The sequence below is a fragment of the Peromyscus maniculatus genome, chromosome 6 (assembly GCF_049852395.1).
Source record: "Peromyscus maniculatus bairdii isolate BWxNUB_F1_BW_parent chromosome 6, HU_Pman_BW_mat_3.1, whole genome shotgun sequence".
NCBI lineage: Eukaryota > Metazoa > Chordata > Mammalia > Rodentia > Cricetidae > Peromyscus > Peromyscus maniculatus.
The window spans coordinates 118,445,682-118,469,424 of record NC_134857.1 but is presented as its reverse complement, the minus strand read 5'-3'; the positions used below and the strand labels follow the sequence as shown (position 1 = coordinate 118,469,424).

At 47.1% G+C, this 23,743-nt stretch overlaps 1 protein-coding gene across 3 annotated transcripts in view; it reads right to left on the bottom strand.

Annotated features, from left to right (window-relative positions):
• Window positions 1–7,787: 7,787 nt before the first annotated feature.
• Tspan5 (tetraspanin 5) overlaps window positions 7,788–23,743 on the bottom strand; it is a 174,991-nt gene continuing 159,035 nt past the window's right edge. For all 3 annotated transcript variants that reach the window (XM_006995504.4, XM_042280007.2, XM_076575055.1), the window contains 6 exons: window positions 21,703–21,849; window positions 18,085–18,255; window positions 15,604–15,729; window positions 13,824–13,871; window positions 13,602–13,718; window positions 7,788–9,826 (listed from right to left, as the gene is read on the bottom strand). In XM_006995504.4, the coding sequence (XP_006995566.1) occupies window positions 9,761–9,826; window positions 13,602–13,718; window positions 13,824–13,871; window positions 15,604–15,729; window positions 18,085–18,255; window positions 21,703–21,849 (675 nt within the window). In that variant the 3' untranslated portion in view covers window positions 7,788–9,760. The remainder of the gene's footprint in view (window positions 9,827–13,601; window positions 13,719–13,823; window positions 13,872–15,603; window positions 15,730–18,084; window positions 18,256–21,702; window positions 21,850–23,743) is intronic.

Genomic DNA, 23,743 nt, shown 5'->3' with positions numbered 1-23,743 from the left:
GAATTCAAGAGCCTTGCACATCCTACACCCATATCCAACCACTGAGATACACCCACAGTTGTCCCCTTTTAAGTACAGAGCCTTAAAAATTGTTGGCGGGGCGGGGGCGTGGACAGGGGATGTAGAAATGGTTCAGTGGTTAAAAGCATGTATTGCTCTTCCAAAGAACCTTAGTTCAGTTCCCAGTACCCACAGCTACCTGTAACTACAGTTCCAGAAGATCCACGGGCCTCTGAGGGCCTCCACAGGCATTGTATTCACACACACACACACACACACACACACACTGAAAATAAAAAAATTTAAATTAATTTTGGAGCTATCAAGATGGATCAGTGGGTAAAGAGAACCCACTTGGTAAAAGGAAAGAACCAACTCCCCATAAGTTGTTTCCTGACCTCCACATGTGTGCCATCATACACACACACACACACACACACACACACACACACACACACACATAAAAAAATTTAAAATACTTTTTACTTTAAAACTTTACACATTATGTAGCTCTGTTTTACACAGCTTTAAGACATCAGTAGGTATCATAAAATTGTTTTATGATAAATTATTGTTATCATAAATCAGTAGGTATACATAAAAGTACGTATCTACTTCTAATAATTTGACTCAGTTATTCCACTATCATAATCTATCTAGAGCTACATGCAAAGTGTTGGAAATGTAACAAAGGTCTCAGCAGCTGCATTCAATTGTGAAGAGCCCACATCTGTAATAGCTGGTGGATAGGGGTCTGCTAAGCAATAGCTAATCCATACTGCCTCTCAAACATCTCAGACTCTGGGCCCCTTTACTCCTTCAAAGAAGGTTGAGGGCCTTGAAGAACCCTTGTTTGTGTGGAATTCCTGTGGATATCATGTTAGAAATCAAAAGGGAGGAATATTAAGAACACTGAAAATGCAAGCACACACCCCTTCTATCCTGAGAGTGGACTTCTTCGCGCTACACCCTCTCTGAAGACCTCCATGTTCACAGAATGAGTGGCAGCAGAGAGGGGACCTAACAGCTTAGGATTAGAAGACAGATTAAACCCCAGAGACTCTTTCCCACTAAGAACTGCAAAAAGTCCATCCATGGACCAAATTTTGAGAACACAATCTATTTGAACACCATGCAACCCCACATACTATTACTATATAAACTACTCACTGATATGGGAAAAAAATCCTGATTCAACGAGAGACAAAACATTTAAGGATGTGATTGTGCACAGTCTCCCAGGTGTAGCTGAAGTTTTCCTGTGTTCCACCTGCCCATGGGTCAGGACAAATCTCCCTCACCGCTAGTCCTGCAGCTGCTTGGACCAAGTAAACACACAGAGGCTTATATTAATTAAAACTGTTTGGCCATTAGCTCAGGCTAACTACTGACTAGCTCTTACACTTAAATTAACCCATAATTCTTATTCATGTTTAGCCATGTGACTTGGTACCTTTTCTCAGTTCTGCCTTCACATCTTGCTTCCTGTGTGTCTGGCTGGCGACTCCTGACTCAGCCTTCCTGTTCCCAGAATTCCCCTCTCTGCTTATCCCGCCTATACTATACTTCCTGCCTGGCTACTGGCCAATCAGCATTCTATTTATCAACCAAATCAGAGCAACACACATTCACAACATACAGAAAGACATCCCCAGCACCCAGGTAGCCTTGAACTTGCATTGATCCTGTCTCTGAAGTGCTGAAATTTACAGGGAGGCACAGCCACACTGTCTCTTACTGTACAATTTAAAACAGAACTCTTAAATAGTCGACTTCTAGTGTATTACAAGCACAGAGCTCTAGATGCTAAACACTTATTCTTTTGGTTTTCTGCAATGAGATTGTTTTACTTTTGCAATCCAGTGTTAGCTTAGTTATTAGAAGACACCAGCAGACATGACCAACAATAAGGCGCTCACTTGTTTCTTTGTTCCATGCTGAAGATTGAGCCCAGGGCCTTGTCTGTGCTAGGTACACATTCTACCACTCAGCTACGCCCTCAGTGCCCGGTGAGGCCAACCGGGCTTGTCTACACTCCCCAGCACCATTTCACTTGGAGCTTGCTAGAACTGTGGCTCTGCAGCCCCATTCAAGAACTACCGAGTCAGAACCTGTGCTCAGAACCCGCTGTTCTCTGTGCCCAGCAGCTGTGAAAGCCCTGGCCGTGCATTGCCTCCACCTGGGAGCTCAAAGAGGCAGACGCCTGGGAGGGCTGCTGGGAATCATCTCAGCTGATTCTACCAATGCATCCAGAAAATGAAGATCTTGGTTTCAACTTTGAAAAAGGTCAAATTGAAACCTCCAGTAAATAACCACTGCTCTGAAGCTTGTGCTCCGCAGCCGTCCCAGCACCCACATGTGGGAACCTCCCTGCCGGTTCCTCGGTCCCAGAAATTTCAGCAGGACAGAGGAAGTGGGTGGAGAATGGTGGCTTAGTCCACTCATGCTTTTAAAATAAGTGCTGCAGGCTAGGTATTTTATAGACAACAAAGAGTATTGTTTACTTTTCTAGAGGCGGAGGAGTCCAAGGTCAGGGCAACCGAAGTTTTGAAGTTTCAGTGTCTGGTGGAGACCCAGTCCTCACAGCACGTCCTAGGCCTCTGGACTTGCCGGAAGAGAGGAACAAATGCCTCCAGGGATCCTTCATAAAGGCACTCAGCCCACTTAAGACCATGGAGTCCTCGTGCACCAATCACCTGAAGCTCCTCCCCCTACTTAAGACCGTGGAGTCCTCGTGCACCAATCACCTGAAGCTCCTCCCCCTACTTAAGACCGTGGAGTCCTCGTGCACCAATCACCTGAAGCTCCTCCCCCTACTACTTCCCTAGAGATGCCTTTCTTGGTTTTTTTTTTTTTTTTTTTCCGAGACAGGGTTTCTCTGTGTAGCTTTGCGCCTTTCCTGGGACTCACTTGGTAGCCCAGGCTGGCCTCGAACTCACAGAGATCCACCTGGCTCTGCCTCCCGAGTGCTGGGATTAAAGGCGTGCGCCACCACCGCCCGGCTTGCCTTTCTTGGTTTTATGAGTATTTTGCCTGTATGTGCATCATGTATGTATGTGTATTGTGTGCTTGTGGGGTGTCTGCAGGGTCAGAAGAAAGGCTCAGATTGCCTGGAGCTGGAGTTTTAGTTACTAATGGTTGTGACCCGCCATGCTTGGAATTGAATCCCAGTCCTCTGCAAGAGCAGTAAGTGCTTTTAGCCACTGAGCCATTGCTCAAGCCTGGGATCACTTTTAACACAGAAAAATGTCAAGGATACAGTCTTCTGAGCCACAGTGGCTGCCTTCCCTCGTATCCTCCAAGACTAGAGAGAGTTTGCGCGCTGCCCACGGCGCTAGGAGCCCATTTGATTTGTGGTTGTATTAACTAAGTTTGGGGGCAACTTGAGTGGGACGGGGTGTTGAGACTGTTACTGTTTTTGTCTTTAATGGCATGCTGTGGTGGACAATCCTAGCAAGTTTTCAGAATTATTTTTAAAACCTTGCTGTGACATAGTGAGTTTGTTCCCTCGATGTATGGAAAACTCTACCTTTTTAGGTTATCTTTGCTGCAAATGAAATCCACAACCACCAGGCCATTGGTTCCACAGTTTTACCTTCCTCTGCTGAGTGCTCCACAACCCCTCCAGGCTCCACACGTGACCTTACTGCCTGGAGTCTGGAAATCATAGCCCCACAATGATTAAGCATCCCCACAACCCAGGCCTTATCACTTTGGATACTCGGAGTCTATTCTTCCCTGGGAAAAAATGGCGTTTTAACTCTGAACAAGTCCAGACCTTCAGCCTGTGGAGATTCCACTGTGGTTACACCTCTGAAACTTACCTCAGAGCTTGTGGCAGTACCTGGAATACGGTATACTTTCACGACTGTTAGTTCAAGGGACAGATGAGTCATTTACCCCAGAACGGCTTGCAACTGAGAGTCGGTGGACTGCTGGGTTGATCTGGTGACAATGTCAGGGACTCCCGAAGGCACAGGTCATTTTATTTGTATTTTATTTATGTGATTTGAATCATTGCAGCAGGTGGCATTTCAGATAATTTGCTTCAAATAAATACAGAATGCACCACCCTAATCTTAAATATAATGTAATAACGCATTCTTTATTTAAAGTAACCCCAAAAAAGGTGGCAAGACTGGCCAGGCATAGTGGTGCATACCAGGAATTCCAGCATTTGGGAGGCCTAAGCAGGAGGAATGAGTGCCAAGCAGCCTAAATTACACAGTAAGCCCCAGGTATATATACTGAGACCCTATCTTAACAAAACCAGAAAGCAGCAAGACTCTCCAAGAGCATACAGCAGACAGACATCATGCACCCCACAGTGTTCAGCTCCCTCCAATCAATAGAACATGGGGACTCCTGACTGCCAGGGAAAGCATCCAGCTTGCAGCATACCCCTTCAAGCCTAAAAGCAACAGGCACTGAGCTCTGTCCAATCCCATCAGAAAAACCACACCAATGGGAAGGCTTCAACAGGCCATTTGTTCCCTCAGAGTTCTAGAGGCTAGAACTGCACGTTCCCTGTGCCTCCCAGTTTCTGGTGGCTGCTGTCAAGCTTGGTGCTCCTCCGATTAGGGACATATGACCTGAATCTGCCTTCTTGTAAAGGAGGATTCCCTACACTCTGTGGGCCAGTGTCTGAGGTCCTGTGTAGACTCTCAGGGGATGAAATATTGAAAGACAGTTTAACCCGTGATAAACTCCTGGCATGTAAGCATGGTTTCCGTATTCTCTAAAATCAAAGTTGTAGCCAGATGGCATGAGGTTTGTCATCACAGCTCTTGGATGCAGGAGGATTGCTGCAAGACTGAAGGCAGACTGAGATACAGAACAGGAAGTATCAGGCCTGTTGGGGCTACTCAATAAGACCTTGTTAAACCAAGAACCATAAACCAAAAACAACAAAAAGTTAGAAACTCTCAAATCAAAGCCAACTCCACCAGCCCCTTGGTCATGTTTTTAGAGGAAAATTCAGCAAAGTTTGCTCCCTTATTCTGGATAGTTATGCTGAAGAACTGAGGTACAGCTTAGGACCTGGGACCCTGGCTCACACAAACCCCTTAAGTGAGGACTCTGTGCCCTGGGAGAGGGGGTTCGGCTTTTGCCACCTTCCACCAGGATGATGGATGCCTGTAAGACATAGCACCTCCAGAGTGGCAGATAACCACTTGGTGCCAGTAAGTGCTGGATCTGAGACTGCACAGGAGGCAGAGCCGGCTTCCACCAGGCCTGCACAGCCCTGCTGCTACAGGGCAATAAAATGCCAGTGGCGCCGGCCGATGGTGGCGCACGCCTTTAATCCCAGCACACGGGAGGCAGAGGCAAGCGGATCTCTGTAAGTTCGAAGCCAGCCTGAACTACCAAGTGAGTTCCAGGAAAAGGCGCAAAGCTACACAGAGAAACCCTGTCTTGAAAAACCAATAAATAAATAAATAAATAAATAAATAAATAAATAAATAAATAAATAATAAATAAGCAAGTAAGTAAATAAATAAATAAATAAATAAAATGCCAGTGGCAAGATCAGTGCATAGATATTGATGAGAACAAAACGCTCCGTGCTCTAGGTTCTCAGAAGGAGCCCCAGGTCTCAGGAGCATGAAGGAATGCCCCTACCTTCCCTACACACCTGCCACCATACCAGTACTCAGTTTCCCAAAGGAAGCTCCATCTCCAACTGCAGCCTGCTGTGGTTCTCCATGGCCAACACTAGAGGGCAGGCCACTAAAACTTTTCTGTTCTAACCAGTGCACAGGTTCAAGGAGGTGACAGCCGCGTGGGCAGCTTGCCTCGTGCGGCACGGATTCTTCCTGGAATTCGTACCCACCGTGGAAAACCATGAGTTCACCCGCTCTTCTGTACACTACTTTAGCTCTCGTTCCCAGAAGTGGAGGTGTAAGACCTGGGGGGCTAGTTCAGGCTAACTGGGAGGGGACGGACCAACTTTCCAAAAAGTTTACAAGGGTACAGCAAGCTTCCAGAGGGAAGCCATAATCAATTCCTCAAATCAAGAATGTCCTAAACACCCCAGTATAATAATAAATAGGCTCTATCTTTATAGCAAGTCTCTCAAAAAATTAAAATAAATAAAGGTCAAGGGGAACCTTGAGGTGGCTTTGGCGCCTTCGGAGCTCAGTTTCTCTCCCCCACTTCCTGTGCCCAAACCCAGGAACACGACTGCTATGCCCCTAACCACATTTCCACTAAAAGTCATCTCTCAGCCCTGCCTGTTCGTGCTGTACACTTGGTTTCCACTTGTTGAGTGTGGCCAGTACCTCACTGTCACTGTCCCCTGCCCCGGTGCGCTGGCCACAGTGGCCAGTGCTTGTGACCAGGTTTGGTTCCCATCCTTCCTTGGAGGTCTGCACAGATTTCCCAAGGGAAGGAGCAAGCACCAATGTATAAATGGCAGAGCTTTCTGGGGAAGGCCTGCCAGGTCACTGGGCTCTGACCCTCATTGTTCAGCCCACCCACTTCCCAGGGCTCTTCTCCAAGAGAGCCGGAAACAGGCGCTGGGAGAGCCATACACCACAAAATGATTCCATTCCTGCCCACACAAACACGATCCCCCAGCCATCAAGTGCTTTTCCAAAGCAGCAAAAGCTTGGACAGAGTCCTTTCTACGAATCTCCTGGAGGCGGGGAACCTGGGACCTGAAGCAGGAAGGAAGCCCAGAGAAATGCCAAGGGGTGAGACCCTGGGAAAAGGAGCGGGAGATCAAGTACTCTCTGATGTGTTCTGGTTTTTACTGTTCTTTTTATGAATAGAACATTTTTTATATTACAGAGGCAATCTTTGTGAGGACCAGTAAACAATAGAAATAAAAAGAAATGGGAACCATTCCCTAAAGTCTAGTCTACACAAGGAAGAAGCTTCTGCTAGTCTCAAGCCTTGTAAACAGGGCATCCTTGTAGCTGGAACCTTTCCCCTGCTGCCGGAGCGTGGAGGGACTGACCGGGACCCATAACACCAGGCGATAAGGGACATCAACAGGACTTGCCCAACCTCAGTTATGGACAAATCTCAAAATCAAAATACCTTTGTTTTCTATACCCAGGGAGACGAGGCAGGGCATTTCTTACGTCTTGGGGACACACTGTTCTGTCCTGTCTTAGAGCAGTACTACAAGAAATGGAAGGTTTTGTTTCCATTTGTTCTTAAAGTATTATGCAGTGACAATTCACAACAGAAAGACACATATGCTGGTATTTTCCAATGGGTTAAGACGACAGTTTCAAGGGACTACTGGCAATTACTTTCTTATAAACACTGTAACTTTTACCTAGGTCCACTGTGTATTAAATGTTCATAACGCTTCTTTAAAAAAAAAAAATACACAGTCCAGAATGGCAGGGTCAAGGTCTGGGATCTGTGTTTCCCAAGGTTCCCAAGGTATCTGTAACAAGTAGAGGACAACCCTGGGACAGAGAATGCCTACTTACAGGGTGCTTTGTCTGTCTGTCCAATTTAGCAACCCAGAGAGACTCAGTCCCTACGACCACAAGATTCCCCTCCCTCTCAGGACTGATCGGTATTTCTCAAAATCAACATGTGATTTCATCAGGATCTTAGGACGTCAGCAGTGCAGGGCCTTGAGTCCCATTCTGACCTACCTCCTTAGGAATTCTGGGGATGGTGTCAGTTGTTGGGACATGGGATTGAACCCAAAGTTCCAGGCGCACTACTAATGACACCCCCCGCCCCCCCCCCCCCGGGCCCAGGCCTTTTGTGTTTTAACCAGCCATTCCAGAATGTTTTACAATAAGACAACATAATCCATGTAAGGTAGAACCAAGTTTATTAATGACAGCTTTTATTACAATCACTCTCGAGTGTAAAAAATAAAGGGTGATTAAAATTTAAAACTCACTTGGGCTTGTGGCTTGGCTTTCACTGGGTGTGCCACAGGGTGGGGATCTTGCCTGATTCTGAATCAACTGGCCAGATGCAGTTCACTGGAGAATGAGGTAATAAAGAAGACAGAAGTGCCAATCCGAGAGCACAAGTGTCCGCGTTGAAGGACATCACAAACGACGGTATGGACAGGGGCGAAGTCACGTGACCTCACATCCACACATGGAATGACTATCTCTACCTACAACAGACACAGGTACATACATGCAAGAGCCACACGCACCCAAACTGCTGAGATGGGACTTTTAAAGGAGTGCCTCTCCTCCCTCTGAGCCGACTGTCCACCAGCCACGGCAGCGCACAGGCAGGCTGTGGAAATGGGAAGCCGAGCTGAACGTCTCAGAAGGCTAGCGGGCGAATGCGGACCTGCTACCATAGAGGCTGTAGCCTTCCCAGAAACCCACGGTCTAAATCTGGCCCCCAGGACGGCGACACCCAGGAGCTACCTCAAACTGGGTGAAAATCTGGGGCCCAGATCCACCCTCCCAGTGGGCACAAGGCAGAGGAGGCCCTGAAGGTGGCTTCCCATCAACTGTCACAGAACCGTGGCTGGGCCTCAGTGCAGCCCCTCAAGTATTTGTGCTTTGTTACTACCCTGAGGCCACCTCATGAGGACAGCTCTGGCCATGCACTACGCTAGGTTTGTTTTTCTTTTTTTTTTTTAATATTTGGCAAAAAAAAAAAAAAAATGCAAGAAGAAGAAGAAAAAAAAAAAACCCTTGTTAAATGCTTTTTGACTCTGTCATCCCTGCATTGGAACTGGGCTTTATATCACTCAGTGTGGAAGACAAGGCTGTACAAAAGCTCAGCTGGATGCTGGGAGACAGTGAGTCCACGGGGCATAAGAAGACATGGCTGGAACAACATGCCACAACCACCCAAGGCTGGGACCTATGACAGAAACGCTGATTGATGTTCTCAAGTATCTCTTGGAAAAGAACATGGTGGATTCAGGGTCACAGCACATGCAGGTGAGGATCACACACACACACTATTTAAGCTGAATAAGAAAACATTACGCAGGACTGTATTATAGCCTTTGCCTTTGGGAGACAAGAAGAACCAAAATAACAACCAATAAAAAAGGAAGCAAAAACACAAAAACGCAGCCCAGAGTATTCCAGAGTATCAGGAGAACCCAAGCACTGGTTTGGTAAGGGGGGGTGAGGGGGGCGTTGAATTAGTGCCTCTCATTAACCTCGTTTTCTCCTCGGATGTCACTGATAAAGCTCAGGCTGGCCACTCAGAGGAAAGATCAGTCCTGTGGAAACACGGGTCACAATCGCTGCTACCCTAACTTGCTACGCCCAAACACCTGGCTTCCTTTCTTAAGGGGCTCTCTAGGATATGCATCCTGGAAGTGACCCATTCCAGCCATCTCAAAATCTGAACACAGGGACAGCTGTTTTTCCCTCCAGACATCAGTTGGAGCAGTTTCTGGAAATGTGCATTGAGAGATTTCAGAACACTTGGTCCTGGCGGGGAAGGGCCTCCGTTTTAGCCAAGATGTGGACAGCACTGGATTCTCCACAAATTCAAGTGCATGCAGTGCCCGGCCTCCCCCGTTTCCGTTTCTGGTGGCATCCATCTGTCCATCAACTCATGGCTACAGTAGAGATTCACGGCACTCAGTGACTTTCACACTGTTCTGTTTTTCTTTTGAAAAGTTCCATCTGGGAACAGCATTTCCCAGTTTTACCCTCACAGAAAGTAAGTTCTCGGCAGCTCCATTAGGTAGGCCGGCAGGCCCATGCCCAGGTCCCTGCAGCGCGCCATCGGCCAGCACAGGAGAGTCAGCGAGGGGGTCAGTCCAGTGTCTTGCAGCAGGGGTCCACGAGGTCTACCAGCTAGCCCTGACAGCTTCAATGTCACTCACCAAGTTCTGTGCCAGGCATATCCCAAAAATCTGAAAGAGGAAAGAAAACCAAGTTAGACAGCAGAATTCAAATGCTTTGGGCTTTTCCTTGGCCACTGGGTCTGCCCGCTTCCTGTTTGGTAATCTGATTCTTAAACTGTAGACAAGGGATGGAGATGTAACTCAATCAGTGGAATGCTTGCCTAGCACACGTAAAGCCTGGATTCTAACCCCAGGACCACAGAATACCAGGCATGGTTGTGCACATCTATAATCTCAGTGCTTGAGAAGGCAGAGGCAGGCAGGCACATCAGAAGCTATCCTCCGCTACACGGCAAGCTTGAGGCCAGCCTGGGATACATGAAGTTTGTCTCAAAACTGCTGAAAAGGAGAGTCGGGAGAGAGAAAATAAAAACTGAGATGCAATTAATATTCTATAAAATCCCTAAGTTTAGTATGACCTTAGCTCTTCAATACTAAATACAGATGTTCATTGCTCCCAAGCTAACTCTGTACCAAGAGAAGTCATTTCCAACCCTCCTGTGGCCTTGACAGCTCTCATCTACCTTCTTCTTCTACGGCTTTGCCGGCTCTGGACTTTTCATGAAAATGGGATCAGAGAGGAAGTATGTGGTGACTTTTTCCATGTAGCAAAAGGTTCTCCAGGTTCATCCACTGATACCGTTCGAATGCAAGGTCCATACAATCTCATGGGTTTGAATACTTAGCCCCCAGCTAATGGCACTGTTTGGAGAGGTTCTAGGACATTTGAGACTGTAGCTTAGCAAGCAGAAGTGGGTTGCTAGGGACAGACCACAGAGGTGTTCTCTCCCTCTGAGCTGCCTTGATCTCTAGGCCGCCATGCTGGGCACTAGCCTCTCATGGGCCCAGACAAACCTCTCCTCCTTTGTTCTGCAAGGCATTGATCATCACAGTGTTGTAAAACTTCATGACCCAACTACCCATTTTCTTTATATGACACAAATTAAGGAACTTAGGTGAACATTTTGATACAATGTACAGAAAGTTGAGGTAACCTCAACATGCACATCCTGCCTTCATGACCAGGGAAATCACATGGGTACATGAGAAGGTCAGTCTGAAGCTCAGCTGGGTCACAAGGCCACCCAATCTTTCTATGGATTTCACCTGATCTTTCAGGTAGTAAACCTCTACAACGTCCCACGCGAAGGTCGACGATCAGCCTGTCTGATCCAGGCACCTGCCCAGCTCTCCCTGCTGAGGTCAGGTCTGTGACAGGCTGGAGAAGATTCCACCACTTCCCTGGGGCTGCAATATCATCAGTTCCTTAGCTCCCTCCTCCTGGCTCTCCTTAGGAAGTGTCAGTCCCCATCAACAAGGTCACAGCGGGAGGGAGGCGGAGCTCCAGGCTGACTGGGTGGGTGCAAGTCTGAGGCAGGGGCATGGGCTGGGCTGAGAAGCCCCAGAGGTGGGGATGGCGAGACCCTGGAGTACTCCCAAGGCACTGCGAAGGAAGATGCGGCGGGTGGCTGACTCAGACGGGGCAGGGGGGCGGACTGGGGGCAGGGAGACAAGTGCTGGGTTCTATACAGAAGCAGCTGAAGAAAGAAGCCAGTGACTCTCACAAAGAAATGTCCGGCCAGTTGTTCTGTCTGTCTTGCTTTGCTCTTGGGACAGGGTCTTCTTATACAGTCTAAGTTGTCATCCTCCTGCCTCTCTGGGACTGAGTTAACAGGCATGCACCCCCACACCTAGCCAATTCAGTCCTTTTTGACGGCTGAGTGCTAACCCTATTGGAAGTATATACCAAGGTCTTTAACATCCGTTGACGGGTTCCCCGCTGTTTCCAGCACTTGCTGCTTTGAACACGTGTGTGCAAATGTTTCGGTAAACGTAAGTTTTCATTCCCTCTGCTTGCATTCATGAGAAATGGTGGGGTCACATGGCAATTCCATATTTTCCAAAGAGCTGAGCCGTTTCTGTTTCCTCCCTCCAGAAACGTATTAATGTTCCGTTTCACACCCTCATGAACATCCTCTGTCTTTTTTATTATAGCCACTCTAGCAGGTATGCAATGGTGAGCTCACTATAGTTTTGATTGGAAGTTTTCTAGTGACGAGCGCTGTGGACATCTTTTCATATGTAACAGGCCAATTCTATCTATGCCGGAGAAATGTCTACTGAAATTCTCCGTCACTTTTAAACTGGGTCTTGCTAGGTAGCTCAGGTTGTCCTTTCTTCTTGTTGTTTGGTATAAGCCCCTTTCACATGTTCTAAGCATTAAGATCCCTTTCAGGTAACCACTCACAAATATCTTCTGCTATTTTATGAGTAACCGTAAATAGCATCATTTTCAGTGTAGAAGTTTCATATTTTGATGAAGTCCCATTACTTAGGTTTTATTGGGTGGTTATATTTTTGCTGTCATGCTCTTTGAAGGAAAATGTCCAAGACAAAAATCACCAATTTACACCCTATTTTCTTCTAGTTTCTTTGGTTTTTATATTGGGGTTTTTGTTCATTTGTTTTTACACCAGGGTCCAACTATGAAGACCAGGCTGGTTGTGCTGTCTTAAGTGACCGTTCTGCTCCAATCTTTTTAACAGCTTGCATTACAGGCATCCAGTACACCACACTTACATTTGAGTCTTTCATCTATTTTACGTGAATGTTTAAATATGATATGAAACAGGTATCTAAAAGTCAGTCTTTTCAGACAGAAAATCAGTATCCCTACATCATCCGGTGAAAAAACTTTTCTAAGTTTTTTTTTTTTAATGTGTATAGGTGTTTTGCTTACATGCATGCCTGCACACCACATTCATACAGCGTGTATGGAGGCCAGAAAGGGCATCAGATCCCTTAGCACTATAGTGAAAGACAGCTGTGAGCTGCCTTGTGGAGGCTGAATTTTGAACCCAGGTCCTCTGGAAGAGCAGCCAGTGCTCTTTAACTGCTGAGCCATTTTTCCATCCCTCAAAAACCTTTTTTGGTTCCCCATTGAATAGTTTTGACTCCCTTATCAAAACAAAGCTCACAGAAATTCTGTCCGGAATTGAACCCCATTTGTCTACAACAGCTAACCTTACAAGACTGTCTTGAGTCCTGTTACTTTTTAGGAAGTTTTAATTAGGAAACATGAAATTCTTTGTCTTCTGTTCTTTCTCAAACGTGTCGGGCTATTCTTGTTTTTGGTTTTCCTTGTGATTTCAGGCCCAGCTTGCCCACGGCTGGGACTGAGAAGGTTGGGACTGAGCTAGAGACTGCACGGAACCTCTAGGCCATCAAGAGTAGTGATGCCACGCGAATCATACTGAGTTTTATGATCCGTGAACACAGGATGCCTTTCTATTTACTCAAGACTTCTTTAACTTCCTTCCACCGTGTGCCCATTTGTGACCTCCGCAGAAACCATCACATCAACAGCCGAGTCACTTCTGAGACTGCCCTCAAGGCACTCTGGCAAGCTGGTCCAGAGAGACAAAAGACACAGCACAGACTTCTGCAACTCCACAGAGCCTCGGCCTTGCTGCTGAGATCCACTTTGAGCAGCCATGTCTCCCGCAGCTGTCACAATGCAGTCCTCTAAGCCCATGGAAACAATGGGATGCCAGTGATTCGATCAACCTCTTCATGGTGAAAAGGGGGCATGGTTTCCTAACGTGTTTCCGGATCTAGAACCAGACCTTCAATAAACACAAACCTAACAGTTCCAGTCTGTTCCTAGGACCTCCAGTGGGTCTCAGAAGCTCTGGCGCTGAGGAGGCTGAGCAAAGCTCCTGTCCTGGTGAGGTCTCTCTGGGCATCACTGTCTGAGCTACACCACCAAGGACCCACACCTTACCTGCAGCAATGCAATGCCTATGAAAATACCAGCCACGATGGTTAAATTGTCCTGTAGCCACTTCTCAAACTGGGGCACGCAGCCTTTCGTGTAGATTACAATCTGTTGGTCAACTTCCTTTACAGGGGAAGAGAGCAGAGTGTCACAGATACAGCCTTGTACACGCGCAAACGCTCCTCCCAACACGCTGTGTGCTAAGACACAGGGGCGGCTTCCACTTACTGGTTTTTGCCTGGCATCGTAGCCACACTGAGTGTTGATGACATCTTCCTGGGGGAGAAAGGAAGAGAAAAGTGAAACTCATTCTTCTTCAACAGAAAGCCCGTCTAAGAATGAGCAGGAGCCCCCCCCCCCCCCCCCCCCGCAACATCAGTGCTGAGTCCCGATGAGGGCACACAGACCGCAGCACAGTTCAAGGCGCCGTGTGCATCAGATGCCACATGCGTGCATACGAGAGCAGCTTCAGAAGTATGGAGTAAAAACTTTTCCACCTTAGAAATGAGGAAAACCGAGACCCTAGCAGGCCCGTTATGCTGGGAAGGAACAAGATTCAAAAGACTGCCAACCTCAGAAGGCTTCAAGAGTTTGGGGAAGTGGAGACATAGGCAAAAATCAAACTTAAAGGACAAAATGACCATCTTTATGCTCTTTCACAATTTCTGCTTAAAAAAAAAAAAAAAAGCAGGAGACATTAGATCTAGGGTTTTATGCATGCCAAATATGCGCTCCCTTTAAAAAAAAATCTACAAAAGATGTAGGGTCTTAAGCATGACAAATATGTGCTTGTCCCTTTTCGTCAATAAAATTCTGTCTTTAAAGTTTTTTTGTTTTAATGAAAAAGCATTATGTTACTAATTACAAAGCAAAACACGGCCTGGCCACGTGTCAAACAGGCATCTCCAGGATCTGGCTGGAAATATTGTGGGTTAGCTGCTTCCTCCCCTCCGGGGTCAGAGATGGACCTCGTCAGCTCAGAGTCCATGGCGTAAGGCAGACTACTGTTGCTGCCCACTCTACGATATTTCTCATGGACAGCTGATTTAGGACAGAGATAGAAAACAGAGAGCACGCTGGCCAGTATGCGCCCAGGTTGCACATACTGAGTGGGCACCACAGACTTCAACCTGGGCATCCTGCTGCTTCCTGACCTGCCTCAGAGGAGGAAGACAGGCTGGCTAGAACGGAATCACAGGCAGGGTGGCACAGTTCTAAGTGATGCTCGGCCCAGGCTGATCTGCCCTCCGATGGGCAGCCTGCAAGACCGTCAGCGCCCAGTGCTCCACTGTGGGGAAGGCCGGGCCTGTCTCCTCCCAGGGGCCACACCAGCTCCCGGTTCTGTTCTTTTTTTTTAAATTCTGTAAGCCATGCACACAGTGTGACACGCAGTAAGGAGATGCGGCCTGTGGGCGGGTTCTCTGTTTTCTTTTCAAAGTGAAACACAAATGACGGCCGCTGTGGCCATCCTCAGGCCTCCCTTGGGGTCACTGTGGCTCCCTAAGCAGCATTCCTACCTTGTCATGCCTCAGTCTCTCCTCCTACCCCAGTCCTCTTCCCAGAAATCATATGGGAAGAGACGGTTCACCTGGGAGCCCCACAGTCTCATAAAAGAGGGACAAGTGAGTGTCACAGGCAGGCTGCCCGGGTCTGGCACCCAACTCTGTCACCTGTCAGCACTGCGATTTGGGAGAAGTCATCTGTAATCCACGTGACGCCATGGTTTTTTTTTTTTTTTTTTCACCCGAGAAAAGGAGCTCCTTTTCTGACCTCCCATGAGCCAATACACACCAAGGCTGAGAACAGAAACCAACCAACACACACACTTGCTAAATAAACACCAGCCACCCTGTCTCAACTGGGAAGGCTGGGGCACAGCACCCACACCTAGGAGCTGTATTCAGGCCTGAGCTTGTGAGAAGAGATTTTGAGACAAAATCACTGTGCCGCCACACCCCCGGTGAGCACGGGGCCCAGCAGCCGGCCGTCAGCCAGCAGTCACCCTTACCGCGGGGTCTTTAGTACAGCAGGAGAACGGCACGCCGCATCGCTCTCGGCTTGCATTGGAATCTGTGCAATTGAAGTAAATATTTAGGTTCCAATCATCAGCTCCAAAAGCCCCACAGCACTGCCACTAGAGCAAAGAGGAGAGAGTTAGAAAGGACGTCCAGGCCGGGAGGTGACCAGCCACCCACGCTCCACCCACGCGACACCCGTTCCCCTGCCAGGGCCAGCACCTCAAATTTCATTTTTTAGTTAAAATCAACCTAAATGGCCTTGTAAAGCCCTGCAAAATAATTAAGACCGAAGGTTCTGCAGATGGGTTGGCATGGAACATGAGGTAGGGACGACGGGGACGTAGGGCTCCAGATCTATTTGGCTTGGTCAGATTCTAGAGAGATAAACAAGAACTTTCTAGAAGGAAAAATAAAACACTAACAGCAATGGCAAGGTCAAATGAGGCAATCTGGCCGTGCCTGAGGATCTGATCTTATTTGAATGGTTCCTGAACAGTTTTACTGAGTGTAGCGGCATCAGATGAACATCAGACACTTTGGGAAGTTCTGATCGTGTAGAAGGCTGTGGAGCTGTCACCCTTCACAAGACCGTGCACAGCAGGCTGATGGTCAGTGGTGCAGTGGTCAAACATGGTGGGGCCCTGGGTCCAATCCCCACAACCACAAACAAACAAAAACCAGAGTGAACGAAACCCACCTCTATACAACCTTAGAGGCTTAATTTTCATGATCTTGGTCTCTATGCTGAATTTATTTTTTAATAATTTTTTATTATTTTATATTCACTGGTGTTTTGCCTGCATGTATGTCTCTGTGAGGGTGTCAGGTCCCCTGGAATTGGAATTACAGATAGGTGTGAACTGCCATGTGGGTGCTGGGAACTGAACTAGAGAATTGAACCATCTCTCCAGACTCTGATTTTTTTTTAAAGAACATATTTTTATATTTTCAACTTTACAAAATCAATTAGCTAATTAAAATATACTAACCAAGATGTTCAATTCAGTGGCTCTTAACTGGAGACTTATTCCAGCTACAATATAACCCACCCACAACCTCCCTGTCCTGGATTATCCTGGCTTCTTAAATAAAAACCAACCCTTGGCCATTTTAAGACTTTCAGGACCAAAAGCGATGTCAAAACTCTAACTCTAGAACAGAAGACCAGAATCACATAAAACAGCAGTGCTGGTGAGTACAGCAGGCAGCGTGTCAGGAACACTCATGAACACATGCTCTGTAGGTCCGGCTGCTTCTCTGGGCTTATCTCCCTGCGAAGCCCAATCAGCTCTGCCATGCAAACTACTCAGGGAGAAGAGCTGGGAAGCTGTGAGCTTGCACCCATTGAGACCCAACAACACAGGGAGGTCTGCTGAGCAGGTCAAACAGGGCTTCATTTCACCGAGGGCAGCGTGCTGTAGAGGGCAGCTGTTCTGACTAAGACCCCAGCTGACTGCTGAGCATCCTGAGAAGGGTGGCCTTCTCAACAATGGTGATGCCTTCCTGACTCGAGGTAAATGTTATCCAGCTCAGCCTTTCCAACTCAAAGCAAGACCTTGGTCCACTGAGCTTCTGTGTGGCCCCTGATCTTGCTCTAAACATCAATGCCATGGACACCACTGACCCAGTTTGCTTGGCTTGCTCCTATTTTTCCAGTGCAGGTGTGTGAGAGCCCCGTAATCTGCAGGACAATGACATCGTGGGCCTAATATGAGACCATGCGCATCAGTAGAGTGTCCGAATATCCACAGGAATTAAGACAATAGCTCACGTTTACTCTCATTTTACTATCAGGGAAAGAGTTCAGGCTTCTGTTAGTCCCAAGTCAATGAGACTGTGCGTCTCTTGGCTCCCTGTCTGTGCCAATCTGCATTCTGAGTGGCATGCCATGTGCCTGTTGTGTTGGCAGGACAGGAGCAGTCAGTCACACGGCCGTGTTCAGACCCCTGTGTGGCTGGCAGGGGTCCGCCTATCCCATTTGTTAGAAGCTAGCAAGCTTTTACAAGTCTCTAACTTTTGGGTTGGACTGCACACATGTGGTAGCTGGATAGGCACATTTGAGCAGCTTTATGAACAAATACCCTGTCAATTATTGTGAGCTGTAGGGAAAGGAACATGGAAAATTCATATTTAGTCAAACAGAACTTTAAACATACAGAAAAGCAGTTTTCTCCAAGGGCCGACAAAGGTACAGCCATGATGATCACATTTTCAATTATGTCTTCCTTCCTCTAATTTAATACAAGTTGAAACAAGTGAAATCAGAACGTTTCTGTTTGGGATACAAATGTAAACCGTGGAAGCTATGCAGAAAAGTCAGCCAGATGTCTCCAGCCAGCAAAGACACACAAAGCATTATAGGAGTCAAAGACACATGAGGCATTATGGGAGTCAAAGGCACGCAAGGCATTATGGGAGTTCCCCTTGTGAGAAGCTGTTTCCACTGGAAAGGAAAGGAAGCTTGAACTTACGTATTCCTGGGTGAAGTCTATGAGGTTCTGCAAGTCAATGTCATCTCTGTAAGCCCTGATGTTGTTGTTAATAAAGAAATAGAGCTGGTCTTTGATCCAGTCTTTGAAAACAAACGCCAACACCCCGGCAGTGAGTTCCAGGAAGAAAATAATCCCCAGGAACACAGAAAACTGCAACGAGAGGAACAACGGAATGGTCACAAGGGTGAGGTCCCAGGAGTTAGGGCTGGCTCTGAAAGGGCTGTAGTTACATTCAGCCGGGACGCATCTCTGAACTGGAATCCTCCGTTTCTTAAGGTTTGTTAATGGAATATTACACTTCAAGAAAGGACTTTTAAAAATTAAAGATCACTTCATAATCACATTTTAGAGTCTCTGGTGTTCCATCTGATAATTAACCAACAAAGCCCAAATCAAACATGAGTAATAGGAATTTCTCATTAGACCCACATTAAGGCCTAATGAATTGCTCCTGATTAATGTACTACCAGACATATGAACAATGTTCTGCCTGACCTCCAGGAAGCCTTTTTCCTAACTTGAAAGGTAGATTATCCCATGTTTTACGATCGCCTGTCATTTGCTACCATGGCTTGATTCCACACGCACTCCATTATCCTGTTCTGGATTCCCATTTTAATCCCTCCTTGCACCTCCTATAGAGTGTGAAGTAGATCTGTTCATCTTAAAGAGGTCAGAGCGGAAGTAGGAGGGGGTGGCTGTGACGGGAAAACAATTTCCAATCGTGAAAATGAAACTGTGGGTTAAGGGCTTTCTCAGGAACACTAGCCGCTCTTGACTCCCGTCTGGGAAGCAGCAGCCTCAGGAAACACTTTAAATAACACCACAATGCAATCAAAAGGAGACTTCTGGCTAAGGCTGATAACAAGGTATAAGGCTAGAGAGCATGAGACCCTGAGGTAACCCATCAGGACCCTGGGGAAATTTCCCTTCCACCCAGATACTTCAGAGTTTCGTGTTAGTCATCGTGACTGCCGCTCCGCCCACGGGCCTTTCCACACCTCCCTCCTCCTGCATCTTAACCCTCCTCAAGCTATGACCTGGAGGTGACACGTGGCGTGGCGGGGAGGACATGCTGGGTGGACAGTGGGGTGTGGCCATTCTCTTCATGGCATGGAGTGACAAGTGTGTCTTTATAGGGGAGTGAGGGAAGAGGGGCAGAAGGACAAAACCAGTGCCTGACAAAGTCTAGGATGCCAAGGCACAGGCTCCGCTTCCAGGCTCTTCGGCCCAGCCTTCCGATCTCCCCCTGAGCTGCTGTTTATCTGTCCTCAATGAAGTAAAATGCCAAGTTCTCAATTTTCAGTGGTACCAATAATTTCAAATTAAGTTTGCCTTAGACAAGAAAAAAAAAATGAGCACTTATGCCCCTACCTCCCTCTTCCTATAAAACAAGCCTCTTCCCTGCATATGGTATCACCCTAAATGCGGACACATACAGGCCTCACACCACAGAAGGAATAAAATGCGAACAGGCATGTTTGTGTGTGACACAGCTGGACAGCTGCATGAAGACTCCAGATTTCTGTTCTCACCTCTACAAAGGTTAGGGAAGTCCCCTTTCCAGTTGCCTGGTAAGTTCTCCAGTTACATAATATACACATCAAATATGGAATCCAAATTCAATCCCTATCAAATATTTGGCAGGGGCTGACCTGCCCAGCTGTGAGCTAACTCCCCCATTTCCAGAGGTGCAGAAAGTGACCTGCAGCTTCATTTGAGGGCATCAGTCAGCCAAGAAACGCCACGTCTATTTCACACTTACCTCTTGGGTTTCCCCCCCAGCAATCTTCCTAGTCTTGGGCAACATGATCTTTGAGGTTGTGGGGAGGCATGGTGACATTATTTCCTACTTATCTCATAGCTCCTGCTTAGAGAGAGTTCTAGGCCAGCTTCTATTGTTAGTACTAAATAAAGGGAGGACATTTAAATATTCTCTAAGATGAAAAGTTAAGAACATGGCTCTTTTCATATCTAATATGAGGCTTTAGGAAGGGGATTGCTATAATGAATAACGCCATGTTCAAGAAAACCATAGTAAAGGGACCCCACATTTGGGAGCATGGAGGTTGCATTGGTTGAGTAGTGGGGCAGATCATGGTTTACAGGAAAGCTGAGTGAACCAGGCCAGCATTTAGAGATGCTTGATACCAAGAAGACTGGCAGGCTGGCAGGTCATGATCAGGGACAAACACCCCTTGAAGGGACTCCACAGGTCTTTGACTCCGTGAAGAAAGCGGCAGTGGGGGTAGGGATGAGGGTGGGGGGCGTCACACAAGGCTCTGTGTGTGCCTGTGTAGAAAAGGGTCATTCTGGAAGATGGGGTAGCTAGGCAGCGAGAACCATGGGAAACTAGTCACTCCCACCATGCACACAGGAAAAAGAGCTAGCTCCTCATTAAACTACATCTGAGAGCAAGGACTCCCCAGGTCTTCCCTCTTGGAGTGAGCCACATAAAAAGATGAAAGGAAACATCAACCAGGATACTCAGGGAGCAGGAGCCGCCCCAGTTGAAAATGGGCTACCCTAGGATTGGAATGGCGAGTCTCCTCTTCGAGAAGATCAAGAAAACATGTCAGAGAAGAGTCCAGCAGACACGCTATGTGGCTGTTCGGGCTGGTTCTAGGATAGGCTCCGGTTTTAAGTGAAAATGACCCGAGAAGATATGTCAGTAGGGGTGTGAAGGCTATAATAACAGGCAATATCACACAAAGTTGTTCTCTGGAAATTTCCAGGTCCTCCCTCCTCACAGGAAGGCAGGTCCTTCTGATCTTTCCTATCTTTGGAGAGGAGAGTGAATGTTTTTCCTACAGAAATCACTAGAATGCCAACCCCCACACAAAATGAGGCCAAATTCAATCCATACCAAATATTTGGCAGAAACAGACATGTTGTGAGCTAACTTCTCATTTTCCAAAGTATAGAAAGCAACTTGAAGATCCACTTGAGGTCATCAACAAGGAAGCTGCCACATTTACCAGTCTTATTTAAGACACAAGTATGTTAAATGTGCTCCAAAGGGGCGGCTTTCACTATTCATTATCTCTTTGCCCCAATCCCCACATACCTCCTGCTGAAGTCCCTCCCCAAATGCAGCAGCCACACACTGGAAAGCAGCTAAAAAGTGCTGCTCATACAAAGGAGAGTTTTCACCTTGACATATCGCCATGTTTATCCAAACTACGCAAGCTGGACGGGCTACTGAAGCTGGGCCACTGCCTACTTTCTCTGGATCACTCTCTGCACAGCTTTCTATGTCCAATATTCACCAGCCACACGTGTGCGCTCTCACACATACAACACACACCCCTACACATCTCAATCCCTCCTGAGGCTACGTCAGGGATTGGAGGTGAGTCTGTTGCATATATATATATATACACAAAACCTCCATGCACGGCAAGACTGGGTGGCACTCATACTGCCAGAGAGGCGTGGGGCGGGGCAGGATCGGAGAGCCCTCCTGAAGGAAAAATGGACCGGGCCATATTTCTTGCCTAGGCCTTTGGTGTGCTTACCATCTTGCCAGCAGTTAAGAGTGCCATCTTGGTGGAATAGTCTGGATCTCAAATCGAGAGCAGGGTTGGCGATACTTACGAACTTGAGAAGGAAGGTGTTTTCCCGAAGTGCTCCGATGCACCCTGCAAACCCCAGAATGAACATCACTCCTCCCACCACGAGGAAGAGCCAGACGGGGTCAAAGCCCCCGAGGTCAGTGATGGACGAGATGTTGGAGAGGACGCCCTGGGAGAGGAAAAGAGCACAGGAGGGGTCAGAACGCAAGGCCACACTGCCAACAAGGAAGGGTTAGTCTCTTGCCCTTCCCTCCCAAAGAAACCCCTCGGCAGTCACCTGACAATCTGGGGTGATCAGGAAGAGACCACAAAGGGGAAGAGGAAGGGGAGCAAGCAGGGAGGGGGAAAGGAACAGGAAGGGAAAGAAAGGAAATGGAAAATAAGAAGGGAAAAAGTCAAAGGAAAGGGAGGGAGAGAAACAGAGTTCTTCGCAAGATCAACAGTGCTTATATTTCTGGTAAAATGATAAACAGCAAAAGAATAATAAATAATTAAAGCATCATCATCAAACTGTGGATGCCGAAAATATAGATGATACCTTTGCTTCAATGCCCTCAAATACATATGGTTTTGAGTAAAAAGTGGATGTAACAATAAATACACCACCTTGAGTAAAAAGAGCAATCATTTTAAGCCCCCCAGGACCACTTGGAAGGCCTTGGCATGTCTCCAGAAATATGGGGGTAAGGGGGAGCTAGGAGCTTGAAAATGAACTTTGCTGGCTTGGCTATAAGTGCCCAAAGCTTCCCAGGAAAAGCGATCCCCCAGAATCCACCCTTGAGCCTCGTGGGCGGCCCCATCAGGGTCAGGTCCCCAAGGCCCACTTTGTGCTCTGTGCTCGTGTGCTTCTTTAGTTGCTGGAGGCATTCCCTACACTTCAGAGGTGGAGAGAAAAGACAACAGAAGGCACTCCCTCACTTTCAATTCCTTCATTCTTCTACCCCGAGACTACACAAGGAATCCAAAATAAGGTTATTTCTCCACAAACAATACCCACTTAAATGAACTCCTTTCTGAAGTGTGAGAACACATCGAAACCTGCCAGAAATGATGATACTGTTTCTCTAAAATGTAATGGACATATTTAGATTTGGTCCTATGAGGTCCGTGACAGAATGTAATGTATATACTTAGATTTGGTCCTATGGGGGTCCATGACAGAATGTAATGTATATACTTAGATTTGGTCCTATGGGGGTCCATGACAGAATGTAATGTATATACTTAGATTCAGTCCTATGGACGTCCGTGACAGAATGTAATGTACATACTTAGATTCGGCCCTGTGGAGACTAGTGACACTGTTTTTGGAACCCAAAGTCTGAAATACTCAAAATCACCAATATTTTATTTTCCTATTACATTTTTTTTTGAGCTCTCAAATCAAAATACCTATAGACAACTGCAGTATTGTTTGCCACACAACTTAAAATAGGTATTGAATACCTGTCTGCACAGCACTGCCACCAACCTGGAACAGAGCTGATGCATCTGATTTTGGAGGAGGAAAATGTGAGTTGGAGGAGTTTGGTGGCGGGCTGAAGGTCACGGGTTATTTCAGAACGGGAGCAGATGTCTATCTCAGCACTTCCTGATGGAGCGGGCCACACGTCTGCCTGCCTGTGCTTCCCAGGCACTGCCTGTCACACCCGAGTGTAGGAGTTTAACTTTCTATCCACTTGAAAGTTGCTGAAACATTTTGGGAACAGCATTTTAGGGCTGGGGGGCGGGGTTGTTTCTTTTCAGGAGTGTCAACTTGAGGACAACAGAATGTGTCTGAAGAGAAGCTACAACACTAACCAATAAAGCTTTAACTTAGCAAAGATGGCCCAGGGCTTAAATAAAGTCACAAAGGAGAGCCGGGCAGTTTGAAAGTTTCAAAGCCAGGGGAAGGAGGGTGTGGGGACCAGGACGTGGCATGGCAGCTGCACCTTTCAGGCCACTGCACAGACCCACGGCTAGGTCTGGCTCTGTGCTTAAACTTGGACACTCACCCCAGGAGGGAAAACCCGGACAGAAGATGCAGAAACACCAAAACAAATCTGCACTTACACAATGATGCT